The sequence below is a fragment of the Salvelinus alpinus genome, chromosome 15, assembly GCF_045679555.1.
Source record: "Salvelinus alpinus chromosome 15, SLU_Salpinus.1, whole genome shotgun sequence".
Classification (NCBI taxonomy): domain Eukaryota; kingdom Metazoa; phylum Chordata; class Actinopteri; order Salmoniformes; family Salmonidae; genus Salvelinus; species Salvelinus alpinus.
Window position 1 is genome coordinate 54,594,264 of NC_092100.1, and position 22,501 is coordinate 54,616,764.

General features: G+C 42.0%; 1 protein-coding gene across 2 annotated transcripts in view; it reads right to left on the reverse strand.

Moving 5' to 3' along the window:
• Positions 1–6,231: 6,231 nt before the first annotated feature.
• The window catches only part of LOC139540345 (contactin-1a-like), a 118,879-nt gene continuing 102,609 nt past the window's right edge, over positions 6,232–22,501 (reverse strand). For both annotated transcript variants that reach the window (XM_071344101.1, XM_071344100.1), the window contains exons 19-25: positions 20,726–20,796; positions 19,620–19,854; positions 18,598–18,701; positions 18,165–18,354; positions 17,788–17,900; positions 13,894–14,050; positions 6,232–12,383 (exon numbers count right to left, since the gene is read on the reverse strand). In XM_071344101.1, the coding sequence (XP_071200202.1) occupies positions 12,304–12,383; positions 13,894–14,050; positions 17,788–17,900; positions 18,165–18,354; positions 18,598–18,701; positions 19,620–19,854; positions 20,726–20,796 (950 nt within the window). In that variant the 3' untranslated portion in view covers positions 6,232–12,303. The remainder of the gene's footprint in view (positions 12,384–13,893; positions 14,051–17,787; positions 17,901–18,164; positions 18,355–18,597; positions 18,702–19,619; positions 19,855–20,725; positions 20,797–22,501) is intronic.

Below are 22,501 nucleotides of genomic sequence, written 5' to 3' on the forward strand. Positions count from 1 at the left end.
AAGTTGGAGTCGTCTTTTACCATACACAAATCATTATCCATCTTGCTTGGTTTCAAAACCTCTCCGCTACTTTCTCCGTCCTCCTTGCACAGTTTCATATACAGCCTCTGCAGTGGCAATATTAAAAAGTTAGCAGAAGTTTGGCCAGGTGTAGAATGAACTGATGGATTTGCAGACGGTTGCTATACAGACTGTGCGTAAAGTCAAAATCCCAATGTAAAACAGTCTAGGCAATATAAACTATGCGCTTCGGGTGAAAATGCGATGTCAACGTTTGCCGCGCCTACGTCCCATCGACGTCGCCGTCCCTTACTAACTGTAAATGAACTAGGTAACTTTTTACCGCCCACTTGTTGCTGTAGTTGTAGACTAACTAGTCTACTCACCCTTGTCTATTCCCAATATGATGAGAGAGAAAGAAAATATGCGTCATGGGTAAGTTACCTATGCATAATAGTAACAAAAACACTGGTGGTATGCTAATAGTACTGAATTAATTTTAAACAGAGGACATTTCCATTAATTGTTTTCAATAGAACCACCAGAGGTCTCTCAAGTCTTCAGATAACATGATACAACGATGTCATTGATTTTCAGACAATTGGATTTACGCAACTCAACAAAACCCTTTGCCTCCATTTTCACATCATGCATTTTTTAGTTATTTCAAAATAAGAATAAATGATGTATTCTAATTTATTTTCCATGCTCTACAAAAATGGGCTGTAATGTAGCATGTGGCTCTATGATGACTAACCATCACAAAAAAGTGGTATTTTGGGAACTCCTTCTATACAGCTAAACTCTGTAATATAATATCTTTGTAGAGATCACTACGCGAGCCTGATCCCAGTGTCCATCCACCATCTAACTGTCTAACCCAGCATGACAGAGTACAGGCACCTCTCAGAGAGAAAGCATCATGTTTCAGGGCTCTGTGTCTGGTACGGAGTACACAAAAACAAAGTGACATCACTCGGGCTGTGTGTTGTATGACATGTCAGAGAGAGAGAGCGGGAGGCTGGCAGGTGTAGATTTACAGAGCCAATAGTTCTCATCCCTGGGATGTTTGCATCTATCTGGAAGAAACACATATACTAGTCTAGACCATATGTCTCTGACATACTAATAGTGTTTACTGCTGAAAACAGTCTTGGTGAAACACAGCCTCCAGTGTTACTCTGTCTAGTGTCACATCACACTTCATAAACAGTACGTTGATTCCAGACCAAGCTGTTCTGTGAGGAAAAAGTGAATAGTCCTCCTCATTAATAATAATTTAAAAAGTAATTAACCTTGTCAATAAATCAAACCAAGACAGATTCATTTTCTAGTGAGACGATCAAGGTTTGTTTTACATCACAATTGAAGTAACTACCCACTGGGCACAGATGTCAATTAAATGTCTATCGCACATTGGTTCAGTGTCTGCCCAGTGGGTATACTTTTTGGACTCTGGTTCTTTCAGATGGATTTTACAGATTAAACTCAGTAGGCGGTATCTATAAATCTGACAATCTGATTTCCCTTAGGACCTTAGGAGATGTAGCAACAAACGATGTCAACAAGAACAACAAAACCACAAAACCACCTGGGACGAGGCCTATCACCTATCACAGAGAAGCCATATGTTCTGGCTGATAAGCCAACTGATGTGAGACACATTCAGGGAGAAGTTATCTCCCTCTTTTTCCCATAATCTTCCTCTGTACGTTCATGTGTGTAGAAGTAACTATTGGAGCCCTTTTGATTAGCAGGAAGTGTGGATGGATTCCCTTATCTCAATTTTTATCTAAATCTAACTGATAAATAGGCTGTGACCTTAATCCCCACAAACAAAGGGGAAATACATAGTTTTGACTTTGTTATCTGAAATCATTGTTGGATACAAACTGGAAAACAAAACTCGGACTGTTTCTGGTTCTGGCATAAAATAAATAGTATCCTGAGAGAGCTGGTGTTATCTATAATGGAGAACAGAGTTGTAACACTATCTCTGATCTCTAATCAGTTCTAAACTCTGGCAATGAAAAGGGATATTTTTCACCTGAGCTGTTATCACAGAAATAGTCAATCATTGGAGAGGACGAATGCCTAACAGTGAAGATGATAAGGTAACTTGGGGTAATTTGGGGTAAATCACCCCCCCTTAAGAACAATGTCTAATTGTTGGCTCAAAAGCAACGTTAGGTAAGAATTACGTACTGTATGTGTAGGCAAACAAACTCACTTTTTCTTGTTTGTTATTTAGTTTAAAAAATAATAATAATAAATGGCTACCCAGATTAGTGTGTTAAAATCAATTGTGTATGTTTAACATTTTTTTTTTATAATTCACTCTTAAACGTTCAAGTCGAGGTATCTTATTTCAATTAAATAAACCAAATATTGAAACAAAATGGCATTACACATCTCATTATTAATATCCTCAGTATGACGAGGTTTTGATGTAAAGTCCTTCTTTTTTTTCACGCTTCCCGTCCAAATCACCCTAACGTATCCAAAAATGCATTGTGTAACTCAATTAAGTTACTTAAAGATGATTTGGAAATGATTTGGAAAACACAAAAAAGAAAAATACAAATTGTACTACTATTAAAACACTGATTAAATGTTTTCTCTCTAAACAAGTGTATTATTTATCTTTAGTGGTATTTCTTTACTGGTATTTCTAAAAATGTTTATAGATCTAACTTTATTAGTTTACATATATAACTTTTTCTAAATCACAAAATATTTGATAAATGGTTCGAGTGACTTAAAAAGTTGAGATGAGACAGATTACATTTTTTATTTGAGAAAGAGCCGTGGGGGAGTGGGGGGGGGGCGTTTTACCCCAAGATACCATTCCTTTAATGAATGATCTACATTGAAACCATTCACTTGATAGCAGTGAGTTCAAGCAGTTGAAATTAACACTTTAGAATTTCATGTTTTCACATAGGGGGCGGCAGATGGGGTCTTCCTGTGTCATACATCTATAAATCAAAGGAAATTGTATTTGTCTCATGCGACGAATACAACAGGTGCAGACCTTATAGTGAAATGCTTACTTACAAGCCCTTAACCAACAATGCAGTTTTAAGAAAAAAAAGTGTTCAGAAAGTATTAACTAAAATAAACTGAAGTAAAAAAATAAAAATAAAAAATAATTCAAGAGCAACAATAAAATGACAATAGCGAGACTATATACAGGGGGTACCGGTACAGAGTCAATGTGGAAGCTATATACAGGGGGTACCGGTACAGAGTCAATATGGAGGCTATATACAGGGGGTACCAGTACAGAGTTAATGTGCGGGGGCACCGGTTAGTCGAGGTAATTGAGGTAATCATATATCTAGGTAGACGTAAAGTGACTATGCTGTTTTCAACTCTCTAAAACCTGCTGTTTTCAACTCTCTAGAGACAGCAGGAGCGGTAGAGATACTCTGAATGATCGGCTATGAAAAGCCAACTGACATTTACTCCTGAGGTGCTGACCTGTTCCGCTCTAGGTTTCTTCCTAGGTTCTGGCCTTTCTAGGGAGTTTTTCCTAGCCACCGTGCTTCTACACCTGCATTGCTTGCTGTTTGGGGTTTTAGGCTGGGTGATGTAAGAAGGGCTTTATAAATACATTTGATGAATAAACAGAGAGTAGCAGCAGAGTAAAAAGGGTGGATGGGGTGGGGACAATACAAATAGTCTGGGTAGCCATTTCGTTAGCTGTTCAGGAGTCTTATGGCTTGGAGCAGTTGCCATACCAGGCAGTGATGCAACCATTCAGGATGATCTCGATGGTGCAGCTGTATAACACTTTGATGATCTGAGGACCCATGCCAAATCTTTCCAGTCTCCTGGGGGGGAATAGGCGTTGTCGTGCCCTCCTCACGACTGTCTTGGTGTGTTTGGACCATGATAGTTTGTTGGTGATTGAACACTAAGGAACTTAAAGGAGAGGCCTACAAGCCACAGTGTCTCGCACCCACTGTGAAATTTGGTGGAGGATCGGTGATGATCTGGGGGTGCTTCAGCAAGGCTGGAATCAGACAGATCTGTTTTTGTGATGGACGCATGAATCAAGCCACGTACAAGGTTGTCCTGGAAGAAAGCTTGCTTCCTTCTGCTCTGACAATGTTCCCCAACTCTGAGGATTGGTTTTTCCAGCAGGACAATGATCCATGCCACACAGCCAGGTCAATCAAGGTGTGGATGGAGGACCACCAGATCAAGGCCCTGTCATGGCCAGCCCAATCTCCAGACCTGAACTCCATTGAAAACCTGTGTGATGTGATCAAGAGGAAGATGGATGGGTCACAAGCCATCAAACAAAGCCGAGCTGCTTGAATTTTTGCGCCAGGAGTGGCATAAAGTCACCCAACATCAATGTGAAAGACTGGTGGAGAGCATGCCAAGACGCATGAAAGCTGTGATTGAAAATCAGGGTTATTCCACCAAATATTGATTTCTGAACACTTCCTAAGTTAAAACATTAGTAATGTGCTGTTTAAAAACTAATATGTACTAATTTTCTTTGCATTATTCGAGGTCTGACAACACTGCATCTTTTTTGTTATTTTGACTAGTTGTCATTTTCTGCAAATAAATGCCTAAATGACAATATTTTTATTTGGAATTTGGTAGAAATGTTGTCAGTAGTTCATAGAATTAAACAAAAATATTAATTTTACCCAAACACATACCTATAAATAGTAAAACCAGAAAAACTGATAATTTTGCAGTGGTCTCTTAATTTTTTCCATTGCTGTATATTATGCTCAGTCAGCTGTGCCTCAAAAGTAATACAACGCATGATATATTAACTGTGGTAATCATATACCAAAATGTTGTAAATATAGATTCTAAATGGTCTGAGAAGAACAACATTGGCAGGGCAATTCAAGCATAGTGGTATTGGGCCTATAGCCTACTGCACAAACCTCATTGCTACAGTACTGTTTTTAATAGGTTAATGTTGCATAGGCTTACGTTATGTCACGTTTAAAAAAAATCTGAGCGGTAAATCTTTGTTTGCATTCACACTCAGAAAGTGATCTTGACTCAGAAAAGGTTGGTGACCACTGATATAGGGGAAACACGGGAATTACATGTTTTCACAATTAGACCGTATAGGCCTACTTTTACATGACGATATCCTAAATACAAATCTTAAAAACCTGAAACCCCGGTAAAAAGGTCTACCACAGCTATGTTACTGAGGAAGGACTGCATTGTGCAGAGAGAGCTTTATGATTGAGAAAAATCAAATGCATTCCAACGTTCGGTGCGAAGTCCGTTCATCAGCAGTTCTAGAGTCAACCACCTCGAGCCCTCAGTGGTAAAGACCCCACTAGGAGATTTAGGAATTAAAAAATTTCCCCCCCCAAAAAATTCTATCACATTCCACAACTCAGTAGGAATTAGGAAACATATCGTCAACCTAGGTTCTGATCAGCTGTTTTCCTGCGCTCTGCCAAGGGCATCCTCGTCCAGAGGTGCACACTGTTATTGACTGTTGTGACACCATTGGGGAAGTCCACTTTGCCTAATATTCAATTATGTTTATTATTGTCTTTGTATTGGTAAATATTAATACTCATGGCCTACATATTTACTGGGAATACATACAATTTATTCCTGTTCACAATGCAATGTTATTATTTGAGATACTTAACTGTTGCGAGGTTTGAGTATAATTTACCCCTGTTATTGGACCAAATTCTATTGTCCAGAGAAAAAAATAGGCAAGTTCAATCTAATGGAGTCTGTTTTAGCTGCCTGGTCTCATAGACTAGACGTAACATAATACTAGTAAATCCAGGACAATCAAATGAGTATAATATGTTATGTTTGATATGGTTACACAAGACAGAAGGTTACTTAAGTCAAAAACAAAAGGAGGGTGTTTGTTCAGGGTGTATGGATGTGGTGTATAACGTGAACGTCCAGCAACCCAAAGGATGCGTGTTCAAATCTGATCACGGACAACTTTAGCGAATTAGCAACTTACTGCCCCAGAGTCCAGGTGGTTTTAGGCTGTGGAACAGCTACTTTAGGCCTAATTCATACACAACACCACTTTCTGGAATTTCATTTAGCTCTTCAAGGATCTTATGTTTATTCAGCTGAGACTTTTTGGTTTGGTGTACATAGAGTTTTGTCTTTTCTTCATTTATTCACTGTACATTCTGTACTTCCGTCGGCCTATGGACATTCAAGACAATATATAAAAGAGACAAGTCACCTTAAATGAATAGTTAACTAAACTTTTATTGTTCCTTTTATGTCCAGCCAATTGGAGAGTCCAGTTTCAGCCGTCTCAACACGTGCGATTCAGATTCAGTACAGTATGAATACAGCACTGAACACACAGCCAAACACTGCTGCTGTATCAACAACGGGGATGTCATCAACGCCCAACCCATCTTACAGTAATGCAAGAGACCGACCGCAGGACTGACCAGTAGGGCCTACTGAACTTGAACGAGTGAGATTCCTTTAGTCAGTTTAGGTTCTTTCTGTAAGACCTTAACCCCCATTAGGGTAAAAAAAAATCCTCCAACTGGATTTCCTGGAAAACTTGGGAATTTTGGGAATCCTCCATTTGGGATTTCTGGAAAAGCTGGGAATTTTGGGAAAGTTTCAAAACATTTGCAATCCTGCCCTCCAAAGACTTCCCCTTGAGATGACTGGCTTGATGAGGCAACTAATGCACACGTTAGGCTTCGCTATAGAATGTGCAGTATGTACACATAACACACAGTCGCTGACATAAAGGGATGTCACTCATAATGGAATGAATGTTTATTATTATTTGCCACAAAGGCATGTTGAGTTCATATGAAGCTGATAGGAAGTTGCCTGTATGCATGATGAGTTGACTCATTGCAATGTATGGATGGAGCTTCTTTACCATATAGGCCTATAATTACTTTCCAATGTCATGCATGTTAGGATGTAGTAATAGCAAATTTCCTTCCAAATATCAAAGTTCAAGGCATTCATGCATTTGGCAACTCTTTCAATGACTTGTCGCATGAGGGGAAACCGGGAAAAGCACTTTGGTAGGTGTTTCGTCGATAGAGTCACAATGTACGCAGAAAGCATAGCTCTGGTCCAGGGCGCTGCTTGAGCCTTGCGGAGCAAGCCACTTGAACACCCTGGACCAGAGCTAGTAAAAGCATGGCTAGCATCACACCGGACATATATTCAGGGAGAAATTTTAAAAAAGAAATCTGCATTTTTATACTTCTTGCAGGGAAATAACAGTAATAACATCTCTACTGTTTAACCAGTGGCGTGTCATAGTGATGAACAACAACACCGATTGATAATGCATATTCTATATATCTCTCTGATAACATGTAACTCTCATGTTGTTAATAAAAAGACAAATGAACGTTGCAAACATAGCAGGACCAATGTATGAGCTTCGGAGGACTATGATACGGATATTGAAAGTTTGTGTTGTTTATCTGTAGTTGCACCAGTTTATGGACCACGACACACAATAATAGTATAACTGTTATTAGGAGCTAGGCAGGTTGTGTTACGCATAATACAATTTGAATAGCCATTCAAGATTCAAACAGACATTGCACGGTTACTTACGGAACTGAGTGAGTCACTGCATCACTGTTGATAGTGACACTCACACTTGAGACATTGATAAAAAATGGCAGAAACATTAAAAAAAAAACGAAAGAAATGAGACATTAAAAAGATGAAACAAAATGCAAAACATTCTTTACAAAGCACCAGCATGTAGTCTACCACTAAGGTCTGATACAGTCAAAACAAAACTTTTTTGTGCTCAATGTACTCTATATATTCAAACCATATAAATAGAATCCTTCGAAGGGAAAATACCCATTCTATAGTTCTGTTTATATGATTCCAAACTCAGTTTAGTTATATGGTTCCTCCAAGTGTACATGCTTACAACACTGGACACTTGTTATGGCAAAGTGACGGTCACTGGACAGTTAGGTGTCCTGACAAGCAAACCAAATACACCACTGTCACACATTTTTTATGTCATGTTATACAACCGGTGGGTCTAATCCTGAATGCTGATTGGTTAAAACCGCATTTCAGCCGGTGTCTATTCAACAAGTTACCACCAGCTAAATCTATGACGTTAAAATGCCTATTTCCTCTGTTCCATCTGACTGCGCAATCCACTGTTTTATCAGCCCAGTCAGGCAACTAGGCGTATGTCGCAGGTCACTACTTCACAGGAGAGCTGTTTGAACTTAAACGTTTTTATTTATCAAAATGCGTTCATTGGCAGAAATGACTTCTCAAACATGTGAACTTTCATGTGCCTTAATAACAAACTTGTATTCCATCTGTAAATACAGTGGCTTGCCAAAGTATTCACCCCCCTGGCATTTTTCCTGTTTTGTTGCCTTACAATCTGGAATTAAAATAGATTTTTGGGGGGTTTGTATCATTTGATTTACACAACTGCCTGCAACTTTGAAGATGCAAAATATTTTTTCTTGTGAAACAAACAAGAAATAAGACAAAAAAAACTGAAAACTTGAGCATGCATTCACTGCCCCAAAGTCAATACTTTGTAGAGCCACCTTTTGCAGCAATTACAGCTGCAAGTCTCTTGGGGTATGTCTCTATAAGCTTGGCACATATAGCCACTGGGATTTTTGCCCATTCTTCAAGGCAAAACATAACATGTGTCCAGTGTTCCTTCGAATTGGATGGGTTCCACTGGTGTACAGCAATCTTTAAGTCATACCACAGATTCTCAATTGAATTGAGGTCTGGGCTTTGACTAGGCCATTCCAAGATATTTAAATGTTTCCCCTTAAACCACTCGAGTGTTGCTCTAGCAGTATGCTTAGGGTCATTGTCCTGCTGGAAGGTGAACCTCCGTCCCAGTCTCAAATCTCTGGAAGACTGAAACAGGTTTCCCTCAAGAATTTCCCTGTATTTAGTGCAATCCATCATTCCTTCAATTCTGACCAGTTTCCCAGTCCCTGCCACCAAAAACATCCCCATAGCATGATGCTGCCACCACCATGCTTCACTGTGGGGATGGTGTTCTTGGGTTGGTGAGAGGTGTTGGGTTTGCGCCAGACATTTTCCTTGATGGCCAAAAAGCTCAATTTTAGTCTCATCTGACCAGAGTACCTTCTTCCATATGTTTGGGGAGTCTCCCACATGCTATTTGGCGAACACCAAAGGTGTTTGCTTATTTATTTCTTTAAGCAATGTTTTTTTTCTGGTCACTCTTCCAATAAAGCCCAGCTCTGTGGAGTGTACGGCTTAAAGTGGTCCTATGGACAGATACTCCAATCTCAGCTGTGGAGCTTTGCAGCTCCTTCAGGGTTATCTTTGGTCTCTTTGTTGCCTCTTTGATTAATGCCCACCTTGCCTGGTCTGTGAGTTTTGGTGTGCGGCCCTTTCTTGGCAGGTTTGTTGTGGTGCCATATTCTTAAAAAATGTTAATAATGGATTTAATGGTGCTCCGTGGGATGTTCAAAGTTTCTGATATTTTTTTATAACTCAACCCTTATCTGTACTTCTCCACAACTTTGTCCCTGACCTGTTTGGAGAGCTCCTTCGTCTTCATGGTGCCACTTGCTTGGTGGTGCCCCTTGCTTAGTGGTGTCGCAGACTCTGGGGCCTTTCAGAACAGGTGTATATATATTGAGATCATGTGACAGGTATGTGACACTTAGATTGCACACAGGTGGACTTTCTTTAACTAATTATGTGACTTCTAAAGGTAATTGGTTGCACCAGATCTTATTTAGGGGCTTCATAGTAAAGGGGGTGAATACATATGTACGCACCAGTTTAAGTCATTTTTTTCACTTCACCAATTTGGACTATTTTGTGTATGTCCATTATATGAAATCCAAATAAAAATCCATTTAAATTACAGGTTGTAATGCAGCAAAATAGGAAAAAAATGCCAAGGGGGATGAATACTTTTGCAAGGCTCTATACGAATAAAATTGTTAAATTACGAGCACAGCTGGTTAAAGACAGCAACCTTCCCGCTAGTCATGATTGGCTGAGATAATGAGTGGGCTGGACATGCCAAGAGATGAGTTTGGATTGGTCTGCCATATAGCAGGCTTCTGTCTATTTGAGCTGGTCATTATGTCTAGGTAATCCTATCTAACGCAGCTTTTTTATTTGATTTATCTTGTAGTAAAACTTAACAAAAGACTCCAACTATGCAAGTATCCATTTCAATAGAATGTCACTGCAACAACTGTTTCAGAGCACTCTTGTCTGAGTGTGCCAGAGTGCAGAATAACGGCGGTTGAATATGTCAGTAAACGTTGGCAAAAAAGCGTACAAGCAAAACGGAAACGACACTGGACGTCTTATTTAATGAAAGGGGTTGCTGTCTGCCGTGAAGCATTCATCCATGTATATGGGTAAGAGTCTAGCTACAGTTTCAGATATTATACGTTTGTAATTTTGTCAGAAAGTTGTTTTCTTTGCAAGCTAAAGCTTGCTGTTAGCTAGCTAGCTGACATTAGATGGCAGGCCCGCTAGCTAATATTATGTTTATGATCTGTGTGTAGTAACTTCAATGTTATATCAGAATGCCATTTCGCATTGCTAGTTATAGCCTAATGTTAGCAAGCTAACTAGCTAACACTGAACCTATTTGGGTAACTTTAGCTAGCTATGACAATCGTTTTGTATTGCTAGTACTCGATGGATTGGGATTATGGTTCATTGTTTAGCCCCACCCATTTTAAGAGGGTGTGAACAATGCTGAATGGGTGTAGACAAAGGAGAGCTCTCCAGTAGGTACCAAAACATTCAAAGGCCATTTTCTCAAAAGTGAGTTTACAAGTTTATCAACTTTCAAAGCAGAATTACTTTCCCATTGTTCTTCAAAATGCAGTGTATGATATACCATTTTGTAGCTCTGAGTCTCCACTTTTATCCAATGTACAAAACACAACTTCAAATTTTGAGACCGATTTAAGCCGGTCGGTCACAATTTATAAACTTGATCTCCACTATAAAAAGCATCTAGACATGATCTCACATTTCTTTAAGACTAACATTTAGTTTTCAACAACGGAGATTTGTATAAACCTTGCTGTCTGTCTCTCAGATATTTGCAACCTTGTTTCAATATTCAAATTCGATCTCCAGCTGTCCCAGGGTAATGAACGTGTCGGGAGTCCGGATGAGACAGACAGACAGGCAGGCAGCTTTTCTCAGCCAGTCGAAATCATGAATCAGCATCATTTTTATGGATATATACAAACTGCAGGTCTGATATGTTTTCAAGCTAATTTCTTGTTCCCAACAGTTTGTCAATACATTCAACTTTTACATACACATGTGCTAAAAATGCTTGCATCACTCTGGCTGAGAAGTTTCTCTTGTTTTGTCAGGAAAATCTTTCCGATAACAATGTCGACATGCAAACACTTGTAAACTGGTCTATTCATTTTAGAGAATGTTATGAGTTGGAAATAAGCATGTTTTTGTGAGATAAAAAACCAATGTTTCTCTGAACAAAGAAGTTACAGCGATAATAGTAAGCTATATGTACTGGCTATATGTACTTATTCGATAGCAAAACCATATACGTTGCATATATTATATTAGTATTACATGAATTGCTCTTTTTGTCTGATGATGTTCGATAAGAAACATCTTAGGATGTGGTTTGACTGTACCTCTGTAAGGGGATGGTGTAATTCATCTTGAAAAGAAACGAAAGAGGGAAAGAAAAAGCCACTGAAATGCAATTAAAACACATAAAGACATTTTCATAAACTCATACACTTATCCTTCACAGCTATATTACCTGCTAAGCTTATATATACAGTATATATGGAATGCTATGTTGTAACAATTGTCCATAATGCCATACATCAAATAAAACACACACTTTGAAGCTACTGTACCTTCATGAATGAACAAGAAAGGCCTGTATCACAATATTGTTTGAAACAGTTACCTGCCATCTTTGTGCAGTACCTATGCACTAACACCTCACCCAGTCAAGAGCAAGTCATGGCATTGTGAAAGATAAGTGTAACCGTTTACATATAAGGCATATTGAAAAAGTTGAAAGACCTCCTTAGACGCTCCTCCTTCAAAGATAATGTAGGGTTAAAATAAGAGAGATCCCAGATATCTTCTTTGTCCAAATTTCGTATTGTGTCTTTTTCCACAAACAGAGCCTTATTCCTCGAAACGGGGAATATGGGTTTTTGGCCTGCAGGGTGAAACCAGAGGTTGTGGAAACCAAAGTTGTCATAGATAGGCGTCAACTTCACAGAGTCTCCTTCACAGATAAAGATGGCGCTACATTCAGAGGCCCATCAGGCAGAGCAGAGCCACCAGGAGCAGGGAGGCCAAGCTGAGGGACTTGGCAGCCATGACGCCTCCACCTGGAGGGAGACAGACAGAGGCACAATGGTGACGTTTCAATTACATTTTGGGTAACGTTCTAACCTATCAACCAAGCCATGTATATTTGGTCTGTTCTGTTAGGGATTCTGTGTATGGTTTCATGATAGGAAAATATTACATACGCACATCCAATGTGTTTGAGCAGGTAGTGGATATCAAATCATATGTTTAGAAAATGGTTAAAAAAAAAAGAGTACACACTGCAATTTATGCTCCTATGTAGTTAATTGGCGAAAAGTTTAGACCACTTTCCTTCATGGTTTTATGATATCATGCTGTGTACCACTCTGAGTGGCCCCTCTCCCTACCACCTGTGTAATATGTAATATAAGCCAAAGATTGGATTTAGAATTTGTATGGCAAGACAGAGTCATTTTTTTTTTTCAGTGGCAAAATGTGAGATCCAATTTGGAGATCGATGACATGCACTGCAAATTACTGGCTGACGGTTGTGGCTGGCTGACACAACATTTACTGTCATAGAGAGTTCACCTCTGTTCAATCCACACATGCTACATTCATGAGGGCTCACTCCAGTAGAGAAGCCATTGGTGAACTGATCACAATTCCAAATGTATGTATAGATGGGTGCATTGTGTAGCCTACAGCTGATTCCTGGGCTGTCATAAAATAGCAGGAGTATTTCAGTTTTAAAGATGGCCACCGAAAGCCAGAGCCATTTGTCACAGTCAACCAGGTGGCCCATGGACAGGAGCTGTCACTGACATTTTCATAGTGTATATTATTATAGAGGTATAAGATGGGTGGAAAGGCTTTGGTCTAAAGTCCATTACAAAAGCCCGGTGATGGCCCACTGACTTCAGACTGACTGGCCGCCTGACAATGACTGGCTGAGTGGAGGACGGAGGGTTGGCTGAGAGTCTGGGTGGATGGATCAAGGGGTAGAGGGGGTCTTGTGAGAAGAGGAAGAGGGAAACCCCCTCCTGGGTAGCTGTTATCATGTAGGCCAGGCCCACCTGATTTCACAGACTCCTGGGAATCAGAGCTCCGGGGGGGATTATAATGTAGGGGGTTTGACAAATGGAGGGCCAGCTGCCTTGGATAAGATGGTGATATCTCCCCACAGCACCAAATATGGGATTCAACTTCAGATGGATTACAGTGCTTCACTCAAGTGTAGCCAGAAGAGGACTGGCCACCCCTCATAGCCTGGTTCCTCTCTAGGTTTCTTCCTAGGTTTTGGCCTTTCTAGGGAGTTTTTCCTAGCCACCGTGCTTCTACACCTGCATTGCTTGCTGTTTGGGGTTTTAGGCTGGGTTTCTGTACAGCACTTTGAGATATCAGCTGATGTACGAAGGGCTATATAAATACATTTGATTTGATTTGATTATGTAGGCGGTGTGTTACTTAATCTATAGCACCTCCTCACAATCAGCCTCCATTTTGTGTCATATTAATTTCTGCCTCTAAAAGGGGCTTTATACATTTTTGTAAATGTATTATGTTGATATTTGATTGATGTGTTACCTGAGATGCGTACTTGGGCCACAGCCCCGTCCCCTCCCTCGCTGTGAGCCCTGACCTCCACTATGTAGTCCCCATCCTTGTGCATGGGCAGGTCTATGGACCGCTTCCCAGTGGTAAACAGCATCCCAGTGGATTTGCTGGCCTGCCTGTACAGGACCTGTATGGAGACCAACAGACAGACACAGAGAGAATATTAGATCAGTTCATATATGTTCATACTAAGGAGCTGTGACTACACCGCAAAAAGTGAAATATAAGCTAGCCTAAATTATCTTATATTGACTGATAATTCCCTTAATCGTCTTGTATGTATGGGATACACAAGGTATACACTGTCCAACGAAATGCTTACTTGCAGGTTCCTTCTCGACAATGCAACAACAATAATAAATAATAAAAGATAAGAATATGAACATAAAGTAAATGGCTCAGTAGAATAGAATAAACATTATAGTGTAATACAGGAAGGCACAATTTATAGCCCAATATTTAAATGTGTTTTGGGGAAGGGGGATTGGTGGGCAAGTGTTTTAAATTGTGAAGTATTTAGCAATCTTGTAGCAGTAGTTGTGATGTGTGTAGCATCAATGTATGTGTGTGTGTATGTGTGTGCGTGCGTGTGTGTATGAGTGTACAGTGGCAAGAAAAAGTATGTGAACCCTTTGGAATTACCTGGATTTCTGCATAAATTGGTCATAAAATTTGATCTGATCTTCATCTTAGTCACAACAATAGACAAACACAGTCTGCTTAAACTAATAACACACAAACGATTATACTTTTTCATGTCTTTATTGAACACACCGTGTAAACATTCACAGTGGAGGATGGGGAAAGTATGTTAACCCTTGGATTTAATAACTTGTTGACCCTCCTTTGGCAGCACTAACCTCAACCAAACGTTTTCTGTAGTTGTGGATCAGACCTGCACGATCAGACCTGCACGATCTGCAGGTGTAATTTTGGACCATTCCTCTTTACAAAACTGTTTCAGTTTCAACAATATTCTTGGGATGTCTGGTGTGAACCGTTCTCTTGAGGTCATGCCACAGCATCTCAATCGGCTTGAGGTCAGGACTGTGACTGGGCCACTCCAGAATGCACATTTTCTTCTGTTGAAGCCATTCTGTTGTTGATTTACTTCTGTGTTTTGGGTTGTTGTCCTGTTGCATCACCCAACTTCTGTTGAGCTTCAATTGGAGGACAGATAGCCTTACATTCTCCTACAAAATGTCTTGATAAACTTGGGAATTCATTTTTCCGTCGACAATAGCAAGCTGTCCAGGCCCTGAGGCAGCAGAGCAGTCCCAAACCATGACGCTCCCTCCACCATACTTTACAGTCGGGATGAGGTTTTGATGTTTGTGTGCTGTGCCTTTTTTTCTCCATACATAGTGTTGTGTGTTCCTTCCATACAACTCAACTTTAGTTTAATCTGTCCACAGAATATTTAGCCAGTAGCGCTGTGGAACATCCAGGGTGCTCTGTTGCGAACTTCAGACGTGTAGCAATGTTTTTTTGGGACAGCAATGGGTTCTTCCGTGGTGCCCTCCCATGAACACCGTTCTTGTTTAGTGTTTTACGTATTGTAGACTTGTCAACAGAGATGTTAGCATGTTCCAGAGATTTCCATAAGTCTTTACCTGATACTCCAGGATTCTTCTTAACCTCATTGAGCATTCTGCACTGTGCTCTTGCAGTCATCTTTGCAGGACGGCCACTCCAAGGGAGAGTAGCAACAGTGCTGAACTTTCAAAATTTTAGACAATTTGTCTTACCGTGGACTGATGAATATCAAGGCTTTTAGAGATACATTTGTAACCCTTTCCAGCTTTATGCAAGTCAACAATTCTTAATCTTAGGTCTTCTGAGATTTTGTTCGATGCATGGTTCACATCAGGCAATGCTTCTTGTGAATAGCAAACTCTTTTTATAGAGTAGGGCAGCTCTAACCAACATCTCCAATCTCGTCTCATTGATTGGACTCCAGGTTAGCTGACTCCAATTAGCTTTTGGAGAAGTCATTAGCCTAGGGGTTCACATACTTGTTCCAACCTACACTGTGAATGGTTAAAGTTGTGTGTTATTAGTTTAAGCACACTGTGTTTGTCCATTGTTGTGACTTAAATCAAGATCAGATCCAATTTGATGACAAATGTATGAAGAAATCCAGGTAATTACCAAGGGTTCACATAGTTTTTCTTGCCACTGTATATCTATGTGAGTGTATGAATGAGTGAGTGCATGTGTGCTAAGGTACAGAGAGTCGGTGCAGGTCAGTGCAGGTGACTAGTCTAGAGGGGCCAGCTCTCTGCCAACTCTCTCGCTTGTAGATAGAGCCTGTTGGTCTCTGAGCCTGTTGGCATCAGACCTCATACTCCAATACCGTCTGCTCGACAGTAAGGATGCTGCCAGCCTTCCACACTGTTTCGACTAGATGTCCTGGATGGGTGGGAACACGGTCCCGGTGTTGTACTGGACCGTCTTCACCCGTTGGAGGGCCTTTCGGTCGTGGATGGAGCGTTTCCCCGTCCCCAGGCCGTGATGCAACTGGTCAGGATGCTCTCAATGGTGCAGAAGGTAGTATTAGGAGAGGATCCGGGGTGGCATGCCAAATTTCAGCCTAAATTTGACAGCCTTAGGAAGTAGAGACACTGTTGCGCCCTCTTGACCAGAGTGGTGGTGTTGTTGGTCCATGTCAAGTCCTCGGTAATGTGGACGCCAAGGAACTTAAAACGTCTCCCTCGCTCTACTGCAGTCCCATCGATGTGGATCGGGGAATGTTCCCTCCTCTGCTTCCTGAAGTCAACAATTAACTCCTTTGTTTTGCTGACGTCGAGGGAGAGGTTGTGGGCCTGGCACCACAATTCCGCTTACCTCCTCTCTATAGGCCGACTCTTCACGGTTGGCTATGAGGCCTACCACCGTGGTTTCGTCAGCAAACTTGATGTTGCAGCGGGTCAAGCTTGGACGGAGCAATAGTGTTGACTGCTAAAATGTAGTCAATGATCAGTAAGCTCACACAGGTGTTCCTCTTGCCTCGATGTGTTACGGCCATGTGGCATCTACCATGGATCTGTTGGAGCGGTAGGCAAATTGGAGTGGGTCCAGTGTGCCTGGCGTGCTGGCCTTAACGTGGGCCATGACCAGGCCCTTGAAGCACTTCATGATGAGCGGGGTGAGTGCGACAGGGCGATTTGGGCATGATACCTTGTTCTTCTTGGGCACTGGGATGATGGTGGTGTCCTTGAAGCAGGTGGGTACTACGGCCTGGGACAGGTTGAATATGTCCGAGAAGACGCCCGCCAGCTGGTCAGAACACACTCTGAGGATGTGGCCAGGGATGCCATCTGGGCTGGCAGCTTTGTGAGTATTTACTCTTTTGAGAGTTTTCCTCACGTCAGCTTTGGAGAGCGAAAGCACCTGGTCGTACGGAGAAGCGAGAGTCTTCCTGGACGGCTCGGTATTGTCTGCCTCGAAGCGACTATAGTACGTGTTAAGATTCTCTGGGAGGGAGGCTTTGGTTCCCTTACTTGTAATACGCCTTTTTTTAGGTTAAAATAAGCAAAATTATCTGCCAATGATGTTAGATAATTTAGCTTTGGTAAAAAGTGAATTATCACTCAATATAAGATATTTAGGCTTGCTTAGATTTCACTTTTTGCAGTGTATGAGAAAGGCACTTGAGTAAACTGTATGTTGTGTCGAGTAATGTGGACCTTCTAGCTTGGTTGAGTTTTGAAAGCTGTAGCTTTCAGAAATCTGTTACGTCTCATGTGCGTATGTGGCAGATGCTGGAGAGAGACTATTGCTCATGTGTTGATCTGAAGTACAGACCTTCTTTTTTTTTTGACTACACTACAAGCTTCCGTGCATTTGTAAAACTGTACCCACCTTGTAGCCATCTATTGTTGACTCGTTGGCCAAGGGTTCAACATGTTCCCAGGCGATATTCACTGATGTGCCTTTCAGCTTTTTACTGATTATTTTAGGAGGCCGGCTTGGGGCTGGCGAAAAACAGAAGAAAAATTGTTCTACAGTGTAAGGATCATGTGATAATCAAACAGAATCAGTGAGATCACACTTTTGCGGTACATAACTCAGAATATGCTGACGATTATTTAGCTGAGGACCAGTCTCACAGACACAGATTAAGCCTAGTCCACCACTAAGACACTTTCAATAGAGAAACTCTATTGAAAAAAATGTTTTAGTCTAAGAGTAGTCTTCATTTATTTCCAGGAAACCAGCTCTGAGATAAAAATACGTACGGGCTTTCTTGGTGTAGATCTGTAAGTGTTGGCTGCTGGGTCCGTATCCGGCTGCATTGTAGGCCTTGACCTCTACGAGGTAGTGGGAGTCTGGCGTCATATTATCCAGCCTGGTCTGGTTCTCTCTGCTGGACACCACCACCCTCTGACTGGACGTCTCGCTATCCTCCGCCTTCCTCCAGTACCGCACCTGGACAGAAGAAGAAGGAGACGGCCACAGAGACTCAATATACTGTATATAATATTCTAGGGCCTAAATACTTCCTGGTAAAATAATATGGTAATGACTATTAGCTGATTGTACTGGATCAAATACAACTCAGTACTCAGGGTTTGTCCATTGTTTGGAGGACTCTGGGTTGGTGCAGACAGGTCGCTTCTACTTCTATCTGATAAACAGTCATGTTACTCCTCACAGACACATCGTACTGACCTGGTAGCCTTCTACGGTGTGCTGGGTGACAGGAAGCCACCACACGATGGCCTCAGTGGCGGACAGCGCCCTGGCCCCCACACTAGTAGGGGCTTTAGATGGCACTGGTGGCACACACAGATATATAATTTAAGACACTATAAGACAGAGAGAGAGAGAGAGACCCTGTAAAAGTATTTCCTCCATCCACCTACAGTAACTATCAATTTTCTATGAATATAGCTTTTCTTTCACTTTACAACTTCATGTTGGCACCAAGTCTGACCTGTTCATGCAGACCTCCCTCAGTCTTGGTAAGGAGGCATCTGTTAACAGGCATTAATCATGACCTAGAACAAGCTCAGTGACAGAAATCTCTCTCATCACATTCTTTCTGCTCTCCAACAAACACTTTCCTCTGAGTTACGACCCATGGCACACTCTCAGAGTATTCGCTGTCCTTCCTTTGATGTTTAAATCTCACGCAGGGAGCCGCACCCGAGAAACCTTCACGCACACGTCATCGGGCTTAACTGAATGCTTCTGCCCCCTTTTACACTCCCAACGAGCGTTACCACGGCAACCGAGCATCTCTCCGTAGTGGCTATCTTGATTGTCTGTCAGCTGAAGTTAATAAGTGGGCTAAATGCTTGGCATCCTTGGGGCGAATAATCAGCTTTCTGGCTCATGCCACAAAGATCACGATAATCCTACTCTGATGAGGGCGGGGAACGGAGGGAGGAAGAGAGGTAGGGAGAGATGGAGAGAGGGTAGGGAGGGTTCACATTCTAAGGGTACAATTCTTCACATTCATCTTTGGGATTAGTTATTAAGTATATCCCACTCCATTAAAAAGTCACCGTGCTGATAAATAATTGACACTGACAGATTGAAACAGTTGATATGAAGGCATGGCGTTCTGAAGAGCCCTGCTCTCTCTATGCTGCTGACAGAGTACAATAATCTGGGGTCAGTTTTCCCTGTTTTTCCACCTACGCTTGCGGTTGGGCTTAGGAGTAAGATGATCCTAGATCTGTGCTTACCGTCCTGCGCAGAGTAGACGACAGCCATGAGACTATAGGGTCCTTCCCCTTTGCTGTTGAAGGCCTTGACTTTGACCTCAAACTCTGTGGAGGCGAGGATGGATGAGTCTTTGTGGACGTAGTGTTTAGCCTCGGGGTCTGCCACAGTCACCTTCCTCCACTCGTAGCCGTCCCGGGGCTTGAAGGCGATGATGTAGCCAAAGTTACGTCCATAGTAGTACTGTGGCTGCACCGGCTGGAGGTAGACGGAATAGGAACGAGAGTTGAAAGACTAAGAATAAGAGAAATATCCACAGCAAGAAAGACATCCTTGCAGACAGAGTTATGCTGAGTGACAAGACAATGGCCAGACCCAAAATAAGGGCTTATCATCACTCTAAAGCATGTTTATATAATACTATTCTAGTAAACACGACGACCGTGTTTCTGACACAGTGTTCGTTCCAAAGTTCTGACACTCTTATTGTTAGACCAACACCCTCTCCCCATGCCTCGTCTCCCAGCTTGGCTCAGGCACCATCAGACCAGATGTTCTGCGTGACGTACATGCATCAGACACCGCTAACCTCTAAACGCACACAGTTAACCTTTAAAGACACAAGCCTCATCACGCCGACCAACTGCTGTGGGATCGATGCTGCCAGGCTTCGAGCAAGGAAAAGGCAATTTGCCCAGGAGCGCAATTGGAATTTGTCAAAAGGGGGCAGCAGAGAAACGGAGGCTAGCTAACGCTTGATATCTATCCCTGGTAGATTTGCTGGTGTGAGTGGTGTGAGTGTAAACGAGCGAGAGACCGATACAAAAGCCCTTCTGAATACCAGTCTTTATCCGTCAAACCGTACGGTTATGAATGTGGTGGGATGTGTCTTCCTCCATGAATATAGCCACCGTACTTTTCACAGCTGTTTTGCACTGCCTTGCAAAGAGGAGAGAGAGAAAAAAAAGGCAAAGACGAAATGTATTTTGCATGTGCAAAACTTCTGCCAATGCTTGTCTCCGTTGGCTTGCTCCTGGCTGCTGTCAGATCAGATTTAGGAGGGAAGTTGAGTTTGTGGTCATAGTTCACCCTGGCAGAGACCGGGAAAAAAAGTATTGGCTCGACCTACCGTCCAAGTTATGGTCAGCTCCCTGCTGGTCCCGCCACCGCCGCCGATGTCTGAGGGAGCCACCACAGGAACTAAAAGCAAAACGCCAAGATCTGAGTTCACATTCGCAGGCCAGTATTCACAAAGCACATCAGAGTAGGATCCAGCCTGTCCATTTTAATCATATTCATTATGATCTAAAAAGGTCAAACGAGATCCTAGATCAGCACTGCTACTTTGAGACACTTTGTGAATATGGGCCATTGTCCACACAGTACAATGCCAAACAACACATACTGTACCCTTCCACTGGCACCCGTACTGATGCAGCATTGGCTTTGCAAATACCATATCACTGTCACTAATGCTGCCAAGTGCAACACCTTAATGTTCATATGGGACCGATGCCACACTCTGGGGGTAGAAATGCTACAGCTCTTTCCTGCTCTGCTTAAAGCTCAGTCTTATCTCATGTGTGTAGAAAGGTTCCACTATGGCCTACTTTTTCCAATGTTGAACTTAAATTAGCTCATATGGCCGACTGGGGTTCAAAAGCAGATCTCCAGTTCAAAACCAGATCTCCTGCTGAGCTAAAGCCTAGGCCAGTGGTCACCAACCGGTTGATAGTGATCTCCATGGCATTCGTAGTCGATCGCCAAACATTCATGTTAAAAAAATATATATTTTATTTATTTATCGCAGTTGGCAGTAGGTACATTTGATTCAGAAGCTCTAGCGCCGGGAAGGCAAAGAGTTCCCATTTTGAACCATTTCATGTGTCTGAAGGTAGAACTCCGCATACCCGACCCGGCAATCCTAGAGAGCAAATCAAGTGAACCTATAGGTCTACCGCTGGGCAATCAGATAGCTCAGATCACCGTGTCTGCACAGTTTCCTCGAACCATAGGCTGTAGAAAGAAGCCTGGCGTGCACGGCAAAGTTGATACTGTGAGACTTCAAAACTTTTAAAACCATGACTAGAGAGCGACTCAATGAATACGGCAAAGAGCTGCTGTTTTTATAAGTAAGTTCATGTTTAAGTTGTTACTCAGCACTGTCAACACTTTGCTCAACACTTTTAGAAGCTATAAAATGTGTGCTCTCCCTACTTTCACACACACTACAACCAGCACCGCAGCAGTAATGAATGAGTATAGCAAAGTGTTTCGATAAGCTTGCGTTGCTACTGTATTATTAGCGGTTCGTGTCTCCTTTAATATGAAGGAATATTTAACTTTCTCTGGTCATAGGAGTAACAACATGAACTGGTGCATGAGGCAGAAATAATGCAGTGCGACTTGAGTTTCGCCATCAGCTGGAAGACCGCGTGTCCCCTTTTCTCAGCAGAGAGCGAGCAGAGGGACGGTGAGTCGGGTGAGAGGCAGCCTCACCGCTGCCCTCTCTCTACCTCCCTCTCCTCAGACTGGAGAAAGGGGGATACCTAGTCACAAATGAATGCATTCAAATGTAATGTGTCTTCCGCATTTAACCCGACCTCTCAGAACCAGAGAGGTGCGGAGAGCTGCCTTAATCGACGTCATCAGCGTCCGGGAAGCAGTTGTTGTTGGGGGTTAACTGCCTTGCTCAAGGGCAGAGCGGACAATTTTTCCACTTTGCCAGCTCTGGGATTTAAACAAGCAACCTTTCGTTACTGGCCCAACGCTTTTAACCTTTTACTGCAGTGGGGTAAATCAGGGTCACACAGAGTGTTTCTTGGTAGTCTTAAACAAATCTACTTTGAAACAAAAGTATGCACCTGACACACATGGTTATGGACGTACCATGTCAGATATAGAG